Source organism: Anopheles aquasalis, chromosome 2 (assembly GCF_943734665.1).
Source record: "Anopheles aquasalis chromosome 2, idAnoAquaMG_Q_19, whole genome shotgun sequence".
In the NCBI taxonomy this organism is placed as follows: Eukaryota; Metazoa; Arthropoda; class Insecta; order Diptera; family Culicidae; genus Anopheles; species Anopheles aquasalis.
Window position 1 is genome coordinate 16,242,501 of NC_064877.1, and position 20,000 is coordinate 16,262,500.

A 20,000-nucleotide genomic window follows, 5' to 3' on the forward strand; every position below is an offset into this window, starting at 1 on the left:
CTGTTGTCTCCGTGCCACCAACCATCCGTCGATGAATCCTCAGTTCTACAGGAACAACGATCACTGCTGGGCTGCTGGTGCTGTCCCCTTGCATCCCATCAATTAGTGTAACCCTTGGTCTATTGCCGTCGGTCACCGAAGCGCCACAACCGTACATCCTGTTCCGGTTGACCTCGTTCGCGACGGCTGATGATACACTGCGAGGTGGTCCCAGCGATAGTGGATGAATTACGAAATTCCGTCACCCGGATCTGCGCCACGACTTCGACGACGCTGCAGTCTGCGGGTCGTCCTGTGTGCAGTGTATTAGAAAGTGAGACAGTTCGCGGTATCAAATCAACTAAATCCTCTTATCTTCTGCAGCAATCTCTCGTAGGACTCCTACCGAAACGGAGGAACTTCGCGAGCCCTGGTCGAGTGCATACGTGTTACCGAGGTGGAGAGTGGTTTGGAATAGAAATTTTCTTAGCTTCCATCAATCAAAGTAGGTCCGTCGTCGGCGCCGTCGTCGTCGACGAGAGGTGGTTGTGCTTCTCCGGATGTTTGTGATGCGAGTGGAGCGATGTCAGTAAGCATCGTTCATTGGCCGAGATTAAGATTAAGTAGTGCATCATCGATTTTGCCAGACGCCGGCAGGTCCCAGGGATCGCCCTTTGGAGCCTCCATAAATTAGACGCAGTTTTTTTTCGATTGATCGTGACCTCGTCTGCCCAGGGAGGGAGAATTGAATTCACCGGCGTCCTCTACTGCAGCAGGCATAAACGGCAGGTTCCGTAAACGCCTCAAGGCCACTCGGTACCAGCTTAGCTAAAGTGGTTTGTTGCGGTGCGCGATTTGTAGGGGGACTTTGTGTCAGCTCGCTGCACTGCTGCAACGGGGAACGAACGCGGTGCCTCATCTCCGCGGTGTGCAAATCGTCTTCCAAAGGAACCTTGGCCCCTTCCCGTTCGCCTACTACGCAAGGTCGTCAAGCTGGAGAATGCCGCTAGCCAACTCGATCGACCCATGGAGAGAGAAAGTCCCAATCAGTATCGTCGGTATCGAGGTAAGCTCATCCTGATGTGGCTTTTCTACTTTCCCCCCACCCTTTTTTTGAAGCACCAAACGGCCGGAACAAGTCGAAATACGGTCATTTCCGGCGTCAGCGCGTTTGCGGGAGTGTTTGAATCCGTTTTTGCCATTATTATTTTTCGGTTCACACCTTCCGTTAGATTAAATACTGTTTCTGCCTTTTCCTGCCCTATTATTACTATTTATGTTGGTTTGATTTTAGTGGTGTGTTTCTTTCGTTCTGTTGTTTCTTTTTCCGTTCTCTCGGACTGCTGCTTATTACCTCGTACCAAACACAACATCCATATTAACACAAAAAATATTCATAAACTCTCACACCCTCAAAATTATGCTCAGTTTTTGCGGGCTTCGTTGTTACTGGCTTTCATCACCTGTTGAGAGCATTAGGAATAAGGAAGGTTGGTGGTTTGGAACCAAGCAGTGTGCTGTGCTGCTGGCTGGCTTGCGCTCACACAAGGGGACAGGATAGCCATGGCAACGAAAGTAGCTTCGTTCAGGCTCAAATCATAGGCTACTTCAATCATGCTACCCACTCAGTGCATTGCAATCATCGTATTCATCTACGCTTTAACCAAAACCATCATCGGATCACTTACCCGATCTTGTATCGTATGATTTTCATATTTGGCATTTAGAATGTTTCTTTTTGTTGTTAGATAGTACTAGGCTGTTGAAATGCTTGTTTTTTTTTCTATTATATTAGTCCATTAGAAGCTATTTAATTGATAAAACGTGGTTGAAAATTAACTAAATTCTTGTTCAGTTGCATATTCATTCTTTACCCATTTTGTATCTTTGCTTATCTAATGGATGATTTCCAAACAAAAAAACGGGGTTTGCACTTACGAAGCCTTTGGTTCGTATTAGTACACTGTTAATTATTCATCATTGCAGCCATTTTGTGAGTAAACATTGGCCCCCGGGTTCGGTAAACTGCAGCTAATTAAATTTGGAGCACTCTCTGGTGCACCGCCATTCGCGTAACCCGTAGGCTTTGAAGTACACCCTCGGCAGCACCCGCTATCCCAGCTGGAAAATCTTTGCTGGAGCGCCCACGTGAATCGAAGGCAGGCCAGGCCAGCCAGGGGTAAAACCATTGGTCAACAATTTCCCCACCATGGCTCAACTCTATGAATCCCAGAGCCGCAGGGACTCACCGATCTGGTTTCCATTTTCGCAAAGTTGTCAGCTGGTTAATTATGCCTTCGGTGGCACGTAACACGGTGAAGGCATTTCTCCTTCCCGAAAGCCGCCGGGTTCGTTGAAGGGGGGTGTTGGTGGGCATGGCAAATCGTGACGTGGAATGGCCCAAAAAGTTTGAGCCTCTGGCAAGGGTTCGGGAGTGTGGCGACCGCTTTCAGTAACCGGAAAAACTTTTTCCCTTCTCTAATCTCATTATCGCCGCATATGGGACCAAGCGCTGGCTTTTCGTAGAGTCCTGGAGCGTAGGGAAAGGGATGCTGAGGAATTGCGAGAGCGGGCGTCGGTGATATCAGCATCGGATCGTCGAAAGCATTTGCTACCAGTCCTCCGCGTCCGCACTTTCGTTTTCCGCGATTTAATCGGTCCATAATTGAATTTTGGGAATGTAATTGAGATAAATGAGTGACGTTCGGGGATGGAACAGTGGTGCGAGGACCGATCAACAGGCGCTCAGGCCAATTGGCCCAAGAATACGAAATCCGCCACCCCACTAGCTACAGGGAAGCGACCGCCAAGCAGCGCCAACATCCATCATAAACCAACAATCTGTTGCAAACCGTTACGCCGTGTGCGGCTGATGCTAAGCTACAAACCAGAATGGTCCAGATAAGCCTTTTTGGTGAGCGGTCGGTGGTAGGAAGCGACAGGATTTCACAAACGAGGCCAACCAACATATCGGGTTGATGTGAACGATTTGTTTGATTTTCACGCACCCCGGGTTCATGGGGCGAAGAGGGCGGAAAGGGAGTCAACTGTCAGCATGCGGGGCACACATCCACCGTATGCTATCCATTTCACTTTCGCCCAAAGCTCCTCCAACTAATGGCCATATGTTGGCCCCGCTGATGGCCGCTTGGACGCTTGGTGAGGTAGGCGTTGGCGTTGGCGTTATCGATTTTCCATCTAGTATGTCCCTCGGCTCGTAACATGCCTCGTGTAGCACTTGGGGAACGTTTGTTGGTTGGTTGGTTGCTGCTTGCTTTCACTTGCGACGGTCATTTTACCAGTTGCATGTGCAGCTGCACATGTCGAGAAGACCAACTGGACTTTGTTCGAAATAGAGTTTCTAATTTCCGCTCAACAAACAGAGAGAGAGAGAGTGAGAGAGAGCGTGCTCCAATAGTACAAATGTTGCCAATCCCTCTGGCAATCAAACGTAATTAACTGAGAAGTTTGGCTTCTCCGGGGAATGATAACCGTTTAGCTCGCTGAACTGACACGACCTTTAATCCCTTTTTGCCGCCGGGATACCATGGTTCGATCAAACATGATTTCAAATGGATCCTTTCGTTCGAATGAAAGTAATGGAACGAAACCTTTTCTTCGGATGCACCATAAAATCCGGAACTCGTACCAGCTATCCAAAAGGATTCTAGAATGGATCGCACGCTCCTGCTACTCTCGAGTGTTGGTAAAAGGAATATAAATTCTTTTCTTATGAAATATGTCGAGAGCACATTTTACTGTCAGGGTCAGTGCATGGGCTTCATAAGCGTCATACAGGCATACCTTAAATCAACAAAGTAAAGCAACATGTGTGCCGATATCTATTCCACCTATGGTTAGCTCTGTTATCTGTCGAATGCATAATGTCTACAAGCTGGCTCCAAGCTGGAGTAGGATCACAGAATGCAGAAGATATGTGTATGGTTCAAACCTGTCCAATGGTTTCATTTGGAGTGCTTGGAATGACCTAACTCTGCTAGGTTCTTGCTAAAGATGAGCTTGAAGTAGAGAGGGTTTCGTGGAAGTGCTTCCACTAAAAGATAACACAAGGGGTTTCAAAGAATCTTACGTACAACGAACCCATTACAGGCTGTTTTGCTAACTTGTAATCTTCTAACTGAGCCTGAGACTCATCACAGTTGGAATCAGGTTCAGGCTGAAGAGGAGAATGGTTTGAAAATATTTTGCTCCAAGTTATGTCCCTTCCCTTCCCGACCAAACACTGGTGTGGCCTGGGGTGTCCCGGGAAATTAACCTGGACGATTTTCTGCTCCACTGGAAAACTAGCCTGCCCGGTCGAGCGCGGTTTTCATAATCGTTGATGCGCATCCATCGTCGCCAACGCACTGGAGACGGCCTGGAAGGATGAATTGTTGGAATAGATCGTTCGTGATGGGGCATGTTTTGGGCCCTGGTCCCATCTTTCCAGCGAACTCCATCTCCCAGGGTCAAACTGTTTACCGACGGTTCATCAAAGTTCAGGTTCGAGCAGATTCGACCCATCACGGTCTACCAGAACACGAACACAAAATGTTACTCTGAACCCTCGATGGCGGCAGGATCATCGGGCCGTGGTATGGCAAACATTTGGCGTGGCAAATAATGCCCCGAAAGTCAGTTTAGCACGAACGGAGGACCGTTCTCGCAGCAGCATCAACGATATCGGTTACGATACTCTCCAGTTTCTCCACCGGTATTCGGAATAAATTTTTAATGATAAATATTGGCTGTGTTGAGTTGTTGGGGCGGAATATCGTGCTCCATACTTCGGTGGGGAGAGTCCGCTAATCCGCAGACCGGATGTCGTCGCAGAAGCAGCGGGAAAATTAATTTGCGCTTGATCTCCCTTGTTTTGGCGCTCGGTGTAATGCTCCGAAATAATACCATTTCATTACCAATAACAGATCCTACAGATCCTATAAGCTTTTAACGTGGAGGGGGTGCGGGGTAGGGGGAAGTTCGTAATAATATGCTGGAGAGCACCGCACAGCAATGCAGCAAACCTTGGCTGAGGCTTTAACTTAATCGCAAAGTGGAAAATATGCAGATAATCTAATATTGCAATCGCGAAGGAAGGCAGGTGGAGAAGGCACAGAGAGCCTCTGTGTTTGTTCGCATCGCGCGTCAGACCTGATTCGCAGACGTTCGATCAAGTGCCCCAAGCAGCGTTGGTCGCGACATGTAACGAGGTATCCCGCTTTATTTGTTTGTGGCACAAGGGACCTGGAGATGAGATGATGCCACGGCACGGACGGCTCCGCTTGACTCCGTCTTCGCCGGCATCCTCCTTCCATCCGTTCGTTTTGACGTAAATTAGTTTATCTGTTGAGTTGATTAGAGCATCTGACATCGAGCCGCGTAACGGCGAACGTCGCACTTCTTTTGTTTTGGATCCGGTAAAGGACGAGGACGAAAGGAATCGTCTCGGATGGCTCGGCGGCTGTCAGCTTTGCTGGCTATTGGGTGGAAATATGTTGATTAAAAACACCACTTTGCCCACCGGCCACAACAGCAGCAGCAGCAGCAGCAGCAGCAGCAGCAGCAGCAGCAGCAGCAGCGATGGTTTTTCTTTTCGAGTGATGGTGATGTAAATGCAACCAGCCCAGCCTGTAACTCCCAGAATGAACTCTCGGTGTCGGATAGGAAAAGAAAGTTGCTTTTGAATTAGATCCCGTCCGAACATCCATAATCCAGTTTATTGTTTGAATCGAAATTTAGAAATTTGTGTTGCCACCGAAGCTCCCCGCTCTCGTCCGTCGCCTCTGGTCTCGTTTGGTTTCGTTTGGAAATATGATTTGCTGCTGCCTGACGAAAGTTGTCGCACAATTTGCAACTTTCTGCCTCCGATGAGCCTTCAGGACATTTTCTCTCTCTGTCTGTCAGCTAGCTCTTGGTCTAGGGGTCGAGGAGGAAGTCAGAGATGGACGGAAGGGGACAATGTTGGGTTGGGAAAATGTTTTGAAAAAAAAATGGAATCGCCGGGCGACACAACCGTTCGGTTCGGTTTCACAACATCATTCCTGCTTAAGGCACGTGCTCGCCCTGGGTCGCCCCTTACGGCGCCTACGCATTCCGTGAACGTCCACGTTCGTCCTTCGACATTTCATTTTCCTGCGTACGCGGTTTAGCTTTAATTAACTTCTATTCTCTTGTGGCTTTTCATTGCTACAATTAGCATGTAATTGTTGCGCATTACTAGCAATTATTTCTTGCTCGCCTTGTAAAATTCGTGTCCAGCGTGTGGGGTATGGGTGGATCCGAGGGTGTATCTGTTGCCCTCTTCCTTCCGAGGGTAGTTAACCCCGTGATGGGGAGGGGTGGTGTACGAGTCCCAATCTCCCGGTGACAGTAAGCGACAAATGCTGACAATCTAATTGGAAATTGTGCACCAATGGACGACGGCATGGTCGCCAGGGTATGCCCGGTCGGCTGTTCTTCATCTTGTGGTTACTGGACCATTAATCCATTTTAGAGAGAGAGAGAGAGTGACCATTTGTGGTCAATGTAATGGGATATCTTGTAACCAAGCTTCTGTTTCTGGCGCTCCTACTGGTGGTATCTGAACCCCGGAGTGCATGGAAGATCATCTTGTCACGATCCCGGCGTTATGTACGTTTGATGATGTGATCAGAGTTGACACTTTGACCCCCCGGGTGTGGTCACTTTACGTGATCATTCCAAAGAGTCAAAAGTCATCGGCGTTGCACTAGAGTTTGTTCAATTTTCCCCCAGCTGATCTCTCTCTCTCTTGTTGTTGATTCCCTTTCATGCTCCAACAAGTCAAGCAGCCGATAAGCACAAAATGTTTAGTATAATTAAAAGAGAAAACAAAAGTAATTTAATGCTTCTTATCGAAAATTGTGTTTTAGCGAATTAGTATCCAATTAGTCAGCAGTACAACCTTGTCTAATCGATAACCTGCTCTTAACGGTACCGGAGCGGAGTGTTCTGCATAGTTTATTGATTTTGTGTCGCAAAATTTAAAATTCAATACGCTACTCTACCGTTGGAGAATGGTTTCACGTTGTTCAACTCATTTTCATTTCTCTCCCAACGTTCCTCTCCCGCCCCCGGGAGCGCACTGGAACCACAACAAACCGGCCAGTGATCGCGCTCGCACACCATCCAGTTGTTGACCCAGGCCAACCATCCGTCAAGCATTGTACCGAACCGGTTTGGTATTGGTTTTTTTTTTTCGAACAATTTTTCAACTTTACCTTTGCATATTGATGCTGTTACTGTGTATATTCCAGCAGTGTTGCACACACCTAAACATTGCTCATCGTAACACAGCGGACATTTGGTGGTGGACGAGCAGCAGCAGCTCGTCTCGGAAGGTTTTAGAAGGTGAACAAGTTTTTGAAATTAGCAGCTCGTGTTGAGCCCAGTTCGGGAGGTAAATGTTCTTTTGTAGGGGATGTTTAATTTCTACTTTTTTTTGCTTTTGCTTTCCCGTGACAAATGCCACTTCACAGTCCCTCCTGGTGCAACCTGATAGTGAGCGGAGCGCTTGTGGAGTGATTAAAATTCAGCCATGCTCTCGATCGTATTTTGCTGCCAGTTTTTGTTTTTTCTTCTTCAAAAATGACCTTTGTAGGAGGTAAAATCCGAGGTGTTGGATCCTTCTCCGTGACGCATTCGACATCTTTCCTTGACGTCCATTAGTAGATTCCGAAGAGATTCTCTGTTGAATCACTCTACCTTTTAGATCCTGGCAGATAACGCTGCTTCCACAGTGATTCACCGTAATAGATCTCTAGCGACGACGAATGTGCACTCCAGTATCGAGGGACTTGTGCAAACTCGTGCCATGCTGACTCTCCATGCCACAGTTCGGGGGCCATGGATGGCTCGTTGATGTTGCACACCCTAGTTGGCCGCCTGCGGGGGTAGCTTGCTCGCGCTCGTCGTATTTCAATGAATATTAAGCAGCTTTTAGCACGCAAATTGTACCAAAACCATGGCGTTTTCCCAGGCGATCGATAGACCAAATAGTGCCCCCCGCACAAAATGGGATCGAGAAGCAAAAGAATCCAAACAAACCAAAGGAAAAGAACGGAAAAAGGGGTACCAGGCCAGGGACCGGGCACCATTGCCATTTGGGTGATGAGTTTGTGTCTGGGACTGTCGTGGCGTGTCCAGGACCATTGGCACCATGACGGGCCATGTGCTGTTGAATTAATTAACCACCACTTCGTTAAGGTTAATGGGAAGGACTCACTCTACACCCGCCAGTGTGCCAGCAAGGCATCATGTTGAACCTCCTTCCAGCTCTTCCAGCGGAAAAAGACACCACCAAGATCCGGGACGTTTGGATGCTTTTTTTTCCACCCTCTTTTCGGTGGTGAGGTTGAGGTTGATGTGATTTGATATTTGTAAAGGTCGCCGCGTTCGTTGGGTGTTAAAATATTTTTCCAACGCTTGCAACCCGTGTCCGGCACTTTGATTCACACCTCACGGGGAACTCATTACCGGTGGCCGCCGGTTCGTTTGATGTTGCTGTTTGAAGAGAGCACTGATTCCGGCGGTCAACTGACTGATGGCTTCTAGCAGTGAGGAGTGGAGGTAGCGATGGATTTAAATCGACCCAAAAGGTATTGGTCACATAAATGGCAATGTTTATAATTTGATTGTTTCATTATGCTGGCAACATTGATTATCAAATCGTGTCTCTAGTCTCGTTCTTCCGTTCCTCAGTGTCCGTTTTTTGTAACCTATGACTCGGTTATTCATTGATAGTATGACTCGCGATACAAAACATTGTTGCACTCATCATAATTGATGTTGCAGAGAGACCACCAAGCATAGCGAGAGACAAGCATAGCGAACGCACGTGGCGATGGTGGACAGTTTCAGTTTCCGTAACCACAAAACCCACATCCGAGCCAATTGGTGGTGGTGGTGGCCGCATAGTGGTCCGGCCCTTTGGGGAAAGTTTTGCTGTCGGCTGTATCATCACTCATAAACGCTATCAAGGAGGGTGTGGTGCGAGCCACTATGGACCACTAGACCACTGAAAAGCCACTGGTAGTGGCGCGCCAGAGCGCAACAGCTTTCCAACTATCTCTTGCGTTGGGGTTTCCTGTGCAAGTTGATAAAGTTTTCACGTGACAAGGGCTGCTGCGGGGAGGTCCGTGCGGTGTGGCTCTATTAATTTCACATTTAAATGGATTTCGTTTACCCTCGGTGGTTTTGGAGGTGTTACACTGATAGGGTGTCGAGTTATGGTGAGCAGCACGTTTAATGATACCCGTAATGGCACTCGAAAAGTTCTTAAACGAGCTACAAAACTATCTGTTTATGTACGGTTTTTTTTGTAGAAAATCATTATTTGAGCATTCCTTGCTATGTCGAACAGGAGATTGCAAGAAAATAGTGAAACCATCTACTTCAACAGCCCACGAAACGAAGAAAAGCTTTCATTAATCCAACGTCCTAGTTGCTGACCTTGGCCTATATCGAACATAATAGAGTCGTTCTGATCGAAAGTGGATAAACGATATCGAATCCGTGGCATTCGAAGGAAAATCAAGCATTTTCTTTGTCATCGAACGGCCAAACTCGATCAAAATGGTGCCCGGGCACCCGAGGGAAAACGGTTAACGACAGATTTCTTTTGCCAACAACGGGGTGTGGTGCGTCGTCGCATTCAATTTAGCCGCTGTCAGTTAGAGGGGAAGTCTATTTATCACTTTTACCATCGTTGGGATCGTTCGAACCTCGCCTCGCTCGCTCGCACCCTTCGCGTACGAGAATGATTTTCTTCGAAATGCCTCCGAAACCCGAACTCCCGAATTCTGCTTACATTCGTTAAACGAGATTCGATGGGGACCTGCTTTCAATCATCGGCTCGTTGACATACGAGAATATAATACAATTATACCGATTCAATGTTCGAATTTATTTTATTGTTAACGGATTCGATCATGTTTTACCGGACACGGTTGGACATTTACTCTGCCCCGAATTGGTTTTTCTTTTCAAGCTTAAGCATTTTATTTCACTGTTTTGTTGTGGTTTTGGCTTAATTTCAGTTTTATAATAAGCAGCAAGTTGTTCCCATGTCTTATCAGTTTCTTCGGTGTGTTTGGTTTTCCGTTCGACTGCTTGATCAGCGATGCTTGCCAAAATCGAATGTTAATTGGGTTTTACCGTAAAATTTGAGTCTAGCAGCTGCCGATGAAATTACATCTAGACTTTTATCTCTTTGTGGGATGTTGATTTGTTTTTTTCATTTACGGTTTTTTTTCGGTTTCCACTCCACGCTCCTTTATTGCCTCAATGTGACTGTTTATTTTCATTCCTTGATCGTTTGGATTACTTTCAGCGTTAGCCATCCGCTATCGATTCGTACTCGTGCATTATTACTACGCTTTATCATTCCTTTCGACGCATCAACTTTCTCTCTCTCGTTCACGTCTTTCTGTTTTGTGTTGTTTTTTTCTTCTTACAGCGCACGGAGTGTCTAACTCGATTTCAGGGCTCCGGATAGTTTCTGTACGTAACTTCACGAAGAAGTGGTCTCTCCGATGCGTTAAATATATGCACTTGGCCACGGCCCGACGTAGCCTCGTTCGGCCGATGGCTCCGTTTTGTACTACTTTTCTCTTTGTCCTGTCACCATTGTCTACTCCTTTTTCTCACTCGTTTTTTTTTGTTTGTCTCGTGTTTGGTTCGTTCCGTCTGTTTGGTTGTTTTCTTCCCGTTTGGTTTTTACCTTGTTGCGAGATGTTTCCACTTTTTCCCTCTATTGATCTTCTGGAGAGCACCACATCCGGGGAATCGGTTGATACAATTTGAAGATACACTAAATTTTGATATTGAAAACCCAAAGTGGCCTGGAAAGAGCAGTTTTGTAAAAAAGTATCTCATATCTCGCAAAGCCCTGATTTGAGCATCACCATCATGCTATGGTTGATGCGCTACTTTTAGTGTGCCTACCTAACACTATGGAATGCTACGGAATGACTGCTGTATGACTTTGAGTTTTTACTTATTCCTTTTCATCGCTCTTTTTCTTCATGTGTGTTATCCATCTGTGACCATCCATCTGCTTGGGCAGTTGAAATATCATCTGTTCTGTAGTTCTTACCATATCTGTCATAGATATAGGCTAGTGATTTTTAATAAAACATTTTGTTGTGTCTATTTGGTATAACTTTTTTATGTCTTCAAGCTGTAGAGATAACGCTTTTGATTTTTTATGAAATTTTTAAACCAACTGCATTCCCTTTTATCATTAAAAATGGCAGCAACTTTAGTGTTTCTGTTTGTTTCGTAGCATAAAACTGCATGCCTCAATAGTTGTAGTTTTGTATATGTGAATCTTTTCTCATACCATTATCAGAAATTTAAAAAAAAAACGGCCAACATGCGACGTCGTAATCGTAAGTAAGTAACCAAAGAACTGTTGATCATCTCCCGGCTATTTTTGGCATTTTTCCGGGAAGCTTACAATGACAGACATTTGTTAAACACTCCCGGAACACCAATATTGACATGAATGACGAACGAAATGGATCGCTGGTAGAATTTTTATCAGATCGGCTTAGCTTCAGACACCAGATAGCGATGCGCATTCGTCCCGCCCCGCTGTTAATGCGCCAAATTTTTGCTCCAGTTCCGGGAGTGCTTATCGTTCACTCGTTATCCGGTTTTTTTTGTTTGCGCAACATGTTTAAACGCTATATCTTTAAGGGAACTCTTTTATCGGCTATCGGTAGATCGGAATTGAGCGGCCTATCCTGCCGTTGTGGCGTTTGCCAATCAAGTGACGTACACGCTACTAGGAACTAGCTGAAAGTAGCTTACACTCTCGTACCGCTTCCACCAAACTTACGACATAGTTCTGGGCCAGTATGTTATGCTCGTGCCCCTGGCACTCACGCCGACCGACTAGAGATAAATCAAAAATGCTTCCGACTAGACATGCCACCAGACCGGCGACAAATTGAAGTTTCCAAAGGTGAAGTGACGGTATTCATTCCTGTCGGAGTCTACTAGCTACTGAGGGCAAACTTTATCGTTTCCAGCCGGTATGCCGTAGAACGGGATACGAGGGCTCACTGGTGAACCGTCGTTACGTCATTAAAAGTTTCCTTTCATTAGTTTGGACGGATCCTTCTAACACTAGTTCCTGACGTACAAACGTTTCGAGGCTTATATCGAAGTGCAACACACGATCCTAGAGACTATATGTAGTGCAGGGAAAATATGCTCAACATCGGGCAATATATGCTACTTTGGAACTATCTGAACGGTCGTGTTTGTAGGAACGGTTTTCCGCGTTCAACATGTTCCACCTGGCACACCGGTGGTAGCCGATTGTGTATGCCATTGTCGTTCGTCAATTGTCGAGGTAAAAAGGACTGACGGGAACTAGGCGGCACTAACCAAGCCGAGTGGTGATGTACAGTGATTGGCATCATAAAGTATCGCACGCTCTTGTTGTGCGTTTTTCCAGGCGACCTACATTCGTTCTGCTTGTGTTCCGCGCCGCACTAGTTTCACCGTTGGTGGTGGCCCTTTCTATGCTACGTTAATTTTCTTCCGGTGTGCAATACCTGTGCGATCTACTGCACCATACTACCTGCCTTTCGTTATAACCATATTTATTCTGTGGATTTGTGTTCAATGTACAATGCCACAGTGCTGCCACAGACGAGCTGCTCAGCTTCCTCGAGCAATTAGTGGCAGTAGCACGGGTGAAGTGGTTGAACTCAGTCGGGGAACGGAAAGATGAGTCCTTCGTGCCGTGTGGCAAACAACAACAGACCAGTAGCGGACGAGTGTTGCTGCCAGGCTTCTACTTTAATGACGAGCATCCACTGCTTCCAGTGCTCTATCTAGGTCATCTGTCTGTTTTTTTTTAGTTCTCAAGTGTGCTCGGTGTGCACGGAGATTAGTTAGGGAACTCGTAACATTCTGTCCGATTGTGGCTCATCATCATTTGGTTGCCATTGTTTTTTTCGGAAAAAGCTAATAGGAATACCAGATACACAAAGTAGCAAAGGCACAGATTTCACAGTATTTTTTTTTATTAAAATGTTTTTTCACACCGATACTGCAGCTTTTTTAAAAAATCAATAGTTTGCTAAAGATAGAAAATATCCTTCACTCGTAAATCATAGGCAGGTTTAATCATGCGTGTCAAAGTTCCAGCACATTATAACGAACTTCATTACGGTGGATTGAAACTCAATATAAAAACGGAATGTGTCTGGTGACCATCATCATTCCGCTGTAATGGTTTCTCATTACTTTAGCTACCTTAAGTCAAATGGTCTTTTTGCTTCATCTCATGTGTCCATGTTGGAGAAGCGTATTAATCTTTCGCACTGCCTCCTGTGATAACCAAGAGCGAAGAAGAGTTTCGCCCTTCTGTGGGTGGAAAATAAATTAACTTCCATAATCCAGAGGTGGCCCTGCCTGGGCGCTCACAGCTCCCAGCGGCGATTGTTTATGGGAAACCGTTCGAGCAAGGATGCTGCTGCTACTGCTGCCGATGGTGCGAACTGCAGCCAATTTTCTAGTCTCCCAGCATAGAACGCGAGACCCTCTCGCTTACCTCTATCGTTCGTCTGTCTTGCGTGGAAAAAGGAACGTCTGGCCACCTTTATATATATATATGGCCATGCGGCATGGCTTATGGTGAACCCTTGTAATCACACTAACAGAGCTAGAGAGAGAGAGACAGAGAGGCTGTTGGAGTGTGAGACACAGAAAGTGTAACTTCTTCGTTCTTAGTTGGTCGCTAACGATGACGGCGACCAGAGAGGACACATAATTATAGCCGTAGAAGTGTCGATCAGCGATAGAGAGGATTAATGACGAACTGACTAGACTAAAATAAGTCGCATCATAGGAACGCGGCGGAAACGGATGGAGTCGCAGTCGAGTGTCGCCTGTCACTGCTAATTGGTTATTGGAACGTCTGGCGGGGCGAATCACATTCTCGAGCGCTTCCTTAGTTAGTTTCCTTTCGCGTCCACCAATTAGGAAGCCAAATCATTATGTTTTCATCTCCGGCATTTCTCCGGCAACTGGACTGTGCCAGAGTTGGGATGAATCATGGCACGAGTTAGGAAACAGTCCAGCGAACTCCATTAGCCATTAAATGTGGTATTAAGGGGGGACTTCGGTATTTAATTTTTATTTGTGACACATGTTTTAGCATTTTTCCCTGAAAGCTGATCCTTTCAAGAGTATTGTGTAAAAGTTTTGGATCAATCGAAGAAAAACTGACCAAGATACAGATTTTTAAAAATCCGCGTTTCATACAAGGTTCCATGCAGCGCGCTACTTTGAAGAGCGTTTCTCTAAACCAACGTTTTCAAAGTCGGTGCCCATCGTACCGTAAAAAATACTGGGCAGATCGTTTTGAAAATTTTTACACATAATTTGTACACTTTTTGTCAGATAGCCCCGTCGAGATATCATTAATATTGTTCATATTTTTTAAACAAATCTGTAAAGTTCGTTTTTTATGGCAGAATCGCAAAAAGCATAACTTTTTCAACTTAAAAAATCTGCCAAAAATCGAAACATTAGAATATCAACAAAAACTCTCCGGGGCTACCTAGACAAACTTATAATCTTTCAAACGAGTATCGATTTGTGTTTTTCTGATGACTCGCCACGCAGCTACGATGGGCACCAGAAAAAGTATCTTTTCGAAGACACGACTGCCTAAATTTAATGCCATGGATTAATTTTTCAATGAATGTTGCTCAAGACAATAACAAATATTCTTCAAAAGTTGTAGATTATTATGTCATTTACTTGAAAAACTACAGTTGAATGGTTACGTCACAAAAAATCGTTAAAAACGGGCCTTTTTTTGGCCCGAAAATACCGAAGTCCCCCCTTAACAGAATATGGTTCAACATTTCATCTGCTTCCTTTATAGTATTAACATGCGACATGCTATCATATGTCAACGAGAAATCCCTTCTGCCAAATTGAGGTTGATTTTTAATGTGGTCAATGGCCACCACCACACGGCTACCTTTTTTTAAAACCTTCCGACGATAGAGCTTCGCATCTTGCCTCGTAATTGCTTCAGGAACAATTGGAACAAAATGGAATGAAGCAACAAATAGGGGAGTGGGAGTTCTAGGAAGGATTTTGAAATAAACAAAAACTAAATTATCCCGTTCCGCACAGTAGACCACATTGCAGAGAGGGGAAAAAGGGGGACAGAAAAAGGTTTGACATTTCCCTGCTTCTGTGCCATTTGCTTGTTCGTCCTTTCGTCCTTACGGTAAACTGCCGCTGGTAATGGTACGCCGAATGTTAAACCCGGGAACAAATCCCTGGAGCTGGAACCGGCCCGACCACTGTTGACCGATTTCGGGTTTGAATTTTTTGTTTGTTTCTTTCGGGAACCAGGAGCATACGATTGGAGTCGCATTTATCCAGGCGTTCGACGTTTTGTGCTTCAAAGTTGTTGCGCTAACCCGCTGCCATGGCTGTGGCGTTACGATTCCAGAAGCAGAAAATGGAATCAAGTTTCAAGCGAATGGCATCCCCTCTGTCCGTGCCTGGATGTTGCGTTGGCGTTGGTCATACTGTTTCCCACTGATAACGGACCAGCAAGACGATACGGCGCGCCTAATGGTGTTCTGGGTATGGACTTGTGATTCTTCTTTGCGACTCCTGGAGACTTTGCTTCCCGTTCCAGCAAGAGCACGAGCGAATGGGAATGGCGAGGTGTGTCTCTGTTTTGTTATAGAGCAACGACGGATTGTTGGCCTCTTCTTTGTGGATACAAAATGGATGGTAGCCACCAAAACAGGCTACCGACTATGCTTTTGTTCCCAATCTGTTGTACAGCAAAGGCTTCAAACTTTCCGCCAACATTTGCTACACAATCTGTTAATGCGGCTATTTACGCGGTGTGGGGTACGGCTTCTACAGCCACGATCCCACGATGTTAAACAACAATCATCACCGGGGGCAGAAAGCGCACGGCCTGTTACGGTTCGGCAATCAGAGCATTCGCCGTGAATGGGCTTTCCGCTTTATGACTTCTCTCGCCGGCTAGTCAGCACGTCGCAGTCAGCACTGGCGAAAAGCCGTGCCTATAATGGTCGGCTCCGTGACCCAACGAACGCCCCCCCCCCCCCCCCCCCCCCAGAATACCCACCCACCGCGTAGGAGTGAGGGATGGTGGATGGATACCGACGCTGCGAACCAACCTGTTGGTTCTTAACAGGACGACTCTCGTGGTGTTGGTTGTTTGCGCAGCACTCAGTCGGTAGGACCGGGACCGGTGGCAACGACGGTCCTTTTTGCTGCAGCCACTTTCAGCAGCTGCATCGTTCATAATTTATTCATTTAAATGCTCGTTGGGTTTCTAAACTATAGCGGTTTCTTTTCACAGCTGTGAGTGTTGAGGCCAAATATCTGCCGGGTCTTGCAGCAAACAATGCTTAAAGTGAGCATTTCAAGTGTTTCACAAGTTCCACTCAAAGTGAAATTGAAGTGCAAGTTCACATTCTCATGGTAAGATATCCTGCTGCTAGTTCTGCAGAGTAAATAGTGTGGATGAAATGGTGGTAATCATGGCCCGGCACACCCGGACTGGGATGGTATTTGGTTGGGAAGGATTTACGATAAAACAGGACACCGTCTGCACTGTGATCTGTCTGCTTCTTCAAATGTTGTCGTGCACAAAATTGCATATTCGCGTGTGGTGCGCTTGAATGATGATTGAATGCGGTCGGTGGCTGGCGTAGTCTGGTGGTCGTCTCGTCTCGTCCGCGTTCGATGCCATTGTCGACATCTGTGGTGCACAGAGCGACAGCGAATCCTGACATTTGCAGCCATGCAGCAATGCAATGCAATGCGCTCTAATGCTAAACTGGAAATGGACGAGATAAGGTCATGTGCGCGCGACGACGTTTCGAGCTCGTTACTTGCAGCATACCGATGATGAAGGTGGAATGAGGTTTCTGAAGATGATTTGCTTACGTGCGCTTGCTTGTGGAGCAACCCCTCAACACCATAAGCTTCGTCATGTCTGCCTGGAAATTGGGGGGGGTGAATGGAACCTGGCGGAGGAATTTGAGAACAAGGATCACCCTTAACTCCGTGCGTCCTGTGCTGCCGCTGGCGCGTGCTTCATTTTCAATTGAAAACACTCGAGCCAAACGCGATGTTTGTTTCGCCGAAAATGTTACTCAGCAAAAGTTTGGCAATATATGTAGCAGCTTCCCTTGCGCCACGCTTCACAAGCAGTAACTTTGTTTTTCTTCCCGTCGCCGTTGTCGTCGGCGGAGTTTAACTTTGTGGATTTTATGGGGGTGGGCAAAACTTTTTCGACAAAAAATCCCCAGGAGCAAAAGTGGCCCTCATTCCATCCCCTTTTCCGCGATTCCAATCATTTTTTTTTGGAAAACGCTGTGCTGCTGTGCTTTTCGGCAAAGCCTAATCCTCGTTGTGAAAGGCTTCTCTCCCGCTCTCTCTCTCGTGCGCGCGCGGTACCGTAACATCAAACGATTTCCAGCCATTTATTTGCCCTCCATTTCCGCTTGCCTATTCCCAGAAGGTGTTGCCGGTTGGTACGTGCTCGCAAACATCCATCCTTTTCCAGTCCTTCGACTCGAACGGCGTGCGCATCCCGCAAGGTATCAGTTTGATTGTTTCGAGAAAGTTTGAGCGCTGCCGCCGAGCAGCAAAGGCGCGCGCGCGCTTTCTTCGTAGTAATTATCATCGCTCAAGGTTTGTTCGTCAGCGAGCGAGCATCATCAGGACCTACGCCTACGCTTGACGATCTGCTCTTGGGGGGAAAAAAAAGACGAGGGAGCTCCCCAACACGACGATAGCAATTTCGCCGGTGCAAAAGGTTGGTGGCTGCTGCTTCCAGGAGGGAAATGCGAATAAATATTTGCCACTGACGACGACGCTCGTGACTGTTCGTCAATTGCTCGCAAAATGTCGCAATTTACCAAAGTCAATCGTCCTGGTTGTGCTGGATCTCGAGGCGACTGGCGGTAGGGCACAGGAGTGTTATTTACATTTCCATTTCCAAGTGAAAAACAATCCCCCCGAAGAGCAATGGGAGAGGACTCCGCCAGCGGTACCCAGCCCTGGAATGGGATGGAAAACCTGAGCAAGATTGAATTGAATTTGTCATCGGTAGGCAAACATTTACTTGTCATCCTCGCTCGCTCGCTCGCTCGCTGGGTCCACCGCTCGACAGCATAAAAAAAGGGGAAAGGGGGTGGGAGAAACCGTTTACCTTATCTCGATGCTCATTCTCCGCTATCGTCGTCGTCGTTGTCGTCCTTTTGCTAGGGAGCAGAGAATGGGGACAATTATTAAATTACAATCTCACACAGCAAGCAAACGGTAATCTGACACACCGTGCACACCCATACACACGACCGAACTTTGTGCAAACTGAACCGAGTTTGGCTAATCGATTTATGATGGAATGTCGTTGAGGTTGACTCCTTTGCTGTTCGGTTCCAAGCAACAGTAGCAAGAGTGATGCTACATTTTTCCTCTCACTAGCTCTCGGACTGGAATGTGGTTACTCCCGAGAATGAAGGACTGTCCTTGTGAGGCGAAGGAACGGTAGCAGGAAAAGAGCAAATGATTCGATAATTAAATTAAAAGACTGAATCTAAACGCCCACTTTCGATGTGTTCTCAACTGCTCACTGCTCATTGCTCGCACGCCGGGGTTGGAACAAAGTGTCCGGGGTAGTGTTGTGACCGCACCGGAAGCCATAGGAAGCCAGTGAGCGTGCAAGTGACACCGTAATAGTGGGAAAGCGCAACTGAACTAATCACGGGCATGGAGTTTGAATGCTCGTGGATTAAGTGCGCTGCTTGTTAGTGGTTTATCATTTGATAATGTTATTAATGTGTGTGCTTACGGATCGTTGATGAATGTGCCCATACCTTAGGTACTTCCTTTTTCCGCCGATTAAGACACACCTTCACGGTGTGACGAGGGATAACTTTTCGACATGTTCTGCTTCCGAGTTCCCACCATTACGGCCTTCGCTTTCTGCCAACAAAGTTTTGATTGGAAAAGTGTCATCAACACCGCGTGCCGTCTGTGGGTGAGATGCTGCCTGCTGCTCCTCACAGCATCTACTGTCCGTTCTGCAACACTTTTGCATGTCTTCTGCACGTTACTTGACACTTCACTCAACTTGTCACTTGGGTCTTGGTAGGCGATCAGGAAAGTTGGGTGCTAATATAGTTGAAAACATAACACCATATGATGATTACTGTTATCTTAAGACGATAATATGTGCCCCATGGCTCGTTAGAGATAAACTTTGATTTTCCGTCAAGATATAACGAGATGGTTCAGCTCATAGTTGCGTTAATTATGATCGAAAAGTGAAATCTGCCATCGCAAAAAACATCCAAGAACACATTTGCATCCTTTGCAGCCTTCAAAGCTCTGCTGCACAAACAACAACAACTGGCCGTAACCATTCTGCGAAAAGAATTCAAATGTCAAGTAGATGTTGTTCTCCCCACGCCAACGACGAGGGACGAACACGATACGGTATCGACAGCCAAGTGCCTGTTATCTTAACGATACGCCATTACACACAAGATATCAACTGCGGATATCGCGGAGCGAGTGGTAGCGCTTGCGCCATCTTACGTTTGAAGTGTAGTATTTGGTCTAATGATTCCTCTGGTTCGGTTTCCACATCCACCACAGCGTTTTTTTTGTGTTTTGTTTGCCATACCGGACGATGTAGCACGGTTCGGGAATGTTTTTTTTTTTGCAATGATGCTTACCGGGCTCGAATCGAGGTTTCCTTTTTCAGACCATCCGACGACTGCAGTGGAGATCCGGTTGTGTACGGTGTGCCGCCGTGTATGCTTCATGGAAGTTTTATGGACTGCGGTCAGCAGTACGATAGATCATTGATTATTATGTTTCTTTCGGAACTGCTTTGCTGCCGAACTGACCGTATCGCGCTACGGACACGGTACAGGGTATTCACTTGATCAAACCGGGAA

At 46.5% G+C, this 20,000-nt stretch overlaps 1 protein-coding gene across 3 annotated transcripts in view; it reads left to right on the plus strand.

The window, feature by feature from the left end:
* LOC126571522 (ribosomal protein S6 kinase 2 beta-like) overlaps positions 1 to 20,000 on the plus strand; it is a 28,528-nt gene that overhangs the window by 310 nt on the left and 8,218 nt on the right. Inside the window, exons 1-3 of one of the 3 annotated variants that reach the window (XM_050230096.1) lie at positions 1 to 303; positions 364 to 1,045; positions 10,454 to 10,497. The exon at positions 1 to 303 is cut by the window's left edge and continues 303 nt beyond it. In XM_050230096.1, coding sequence (XP_050086053.1) covers positions 1,006 to 1,045; positions 10,454 to 10,497 — 84 coding nt within the window. In that variant the 5' untranslated portion in view covers positions 1 to 303; positions 364 to 1,005. Of the gene's footprint in view, positions 1,046 to 10,453; positions 10,498 to 20,000 lie in introns of all 3 variants that reach the window. The other 2 variants (XM_050230095.1, XM_050230097.1) reach the window with 2 other exon arrangements.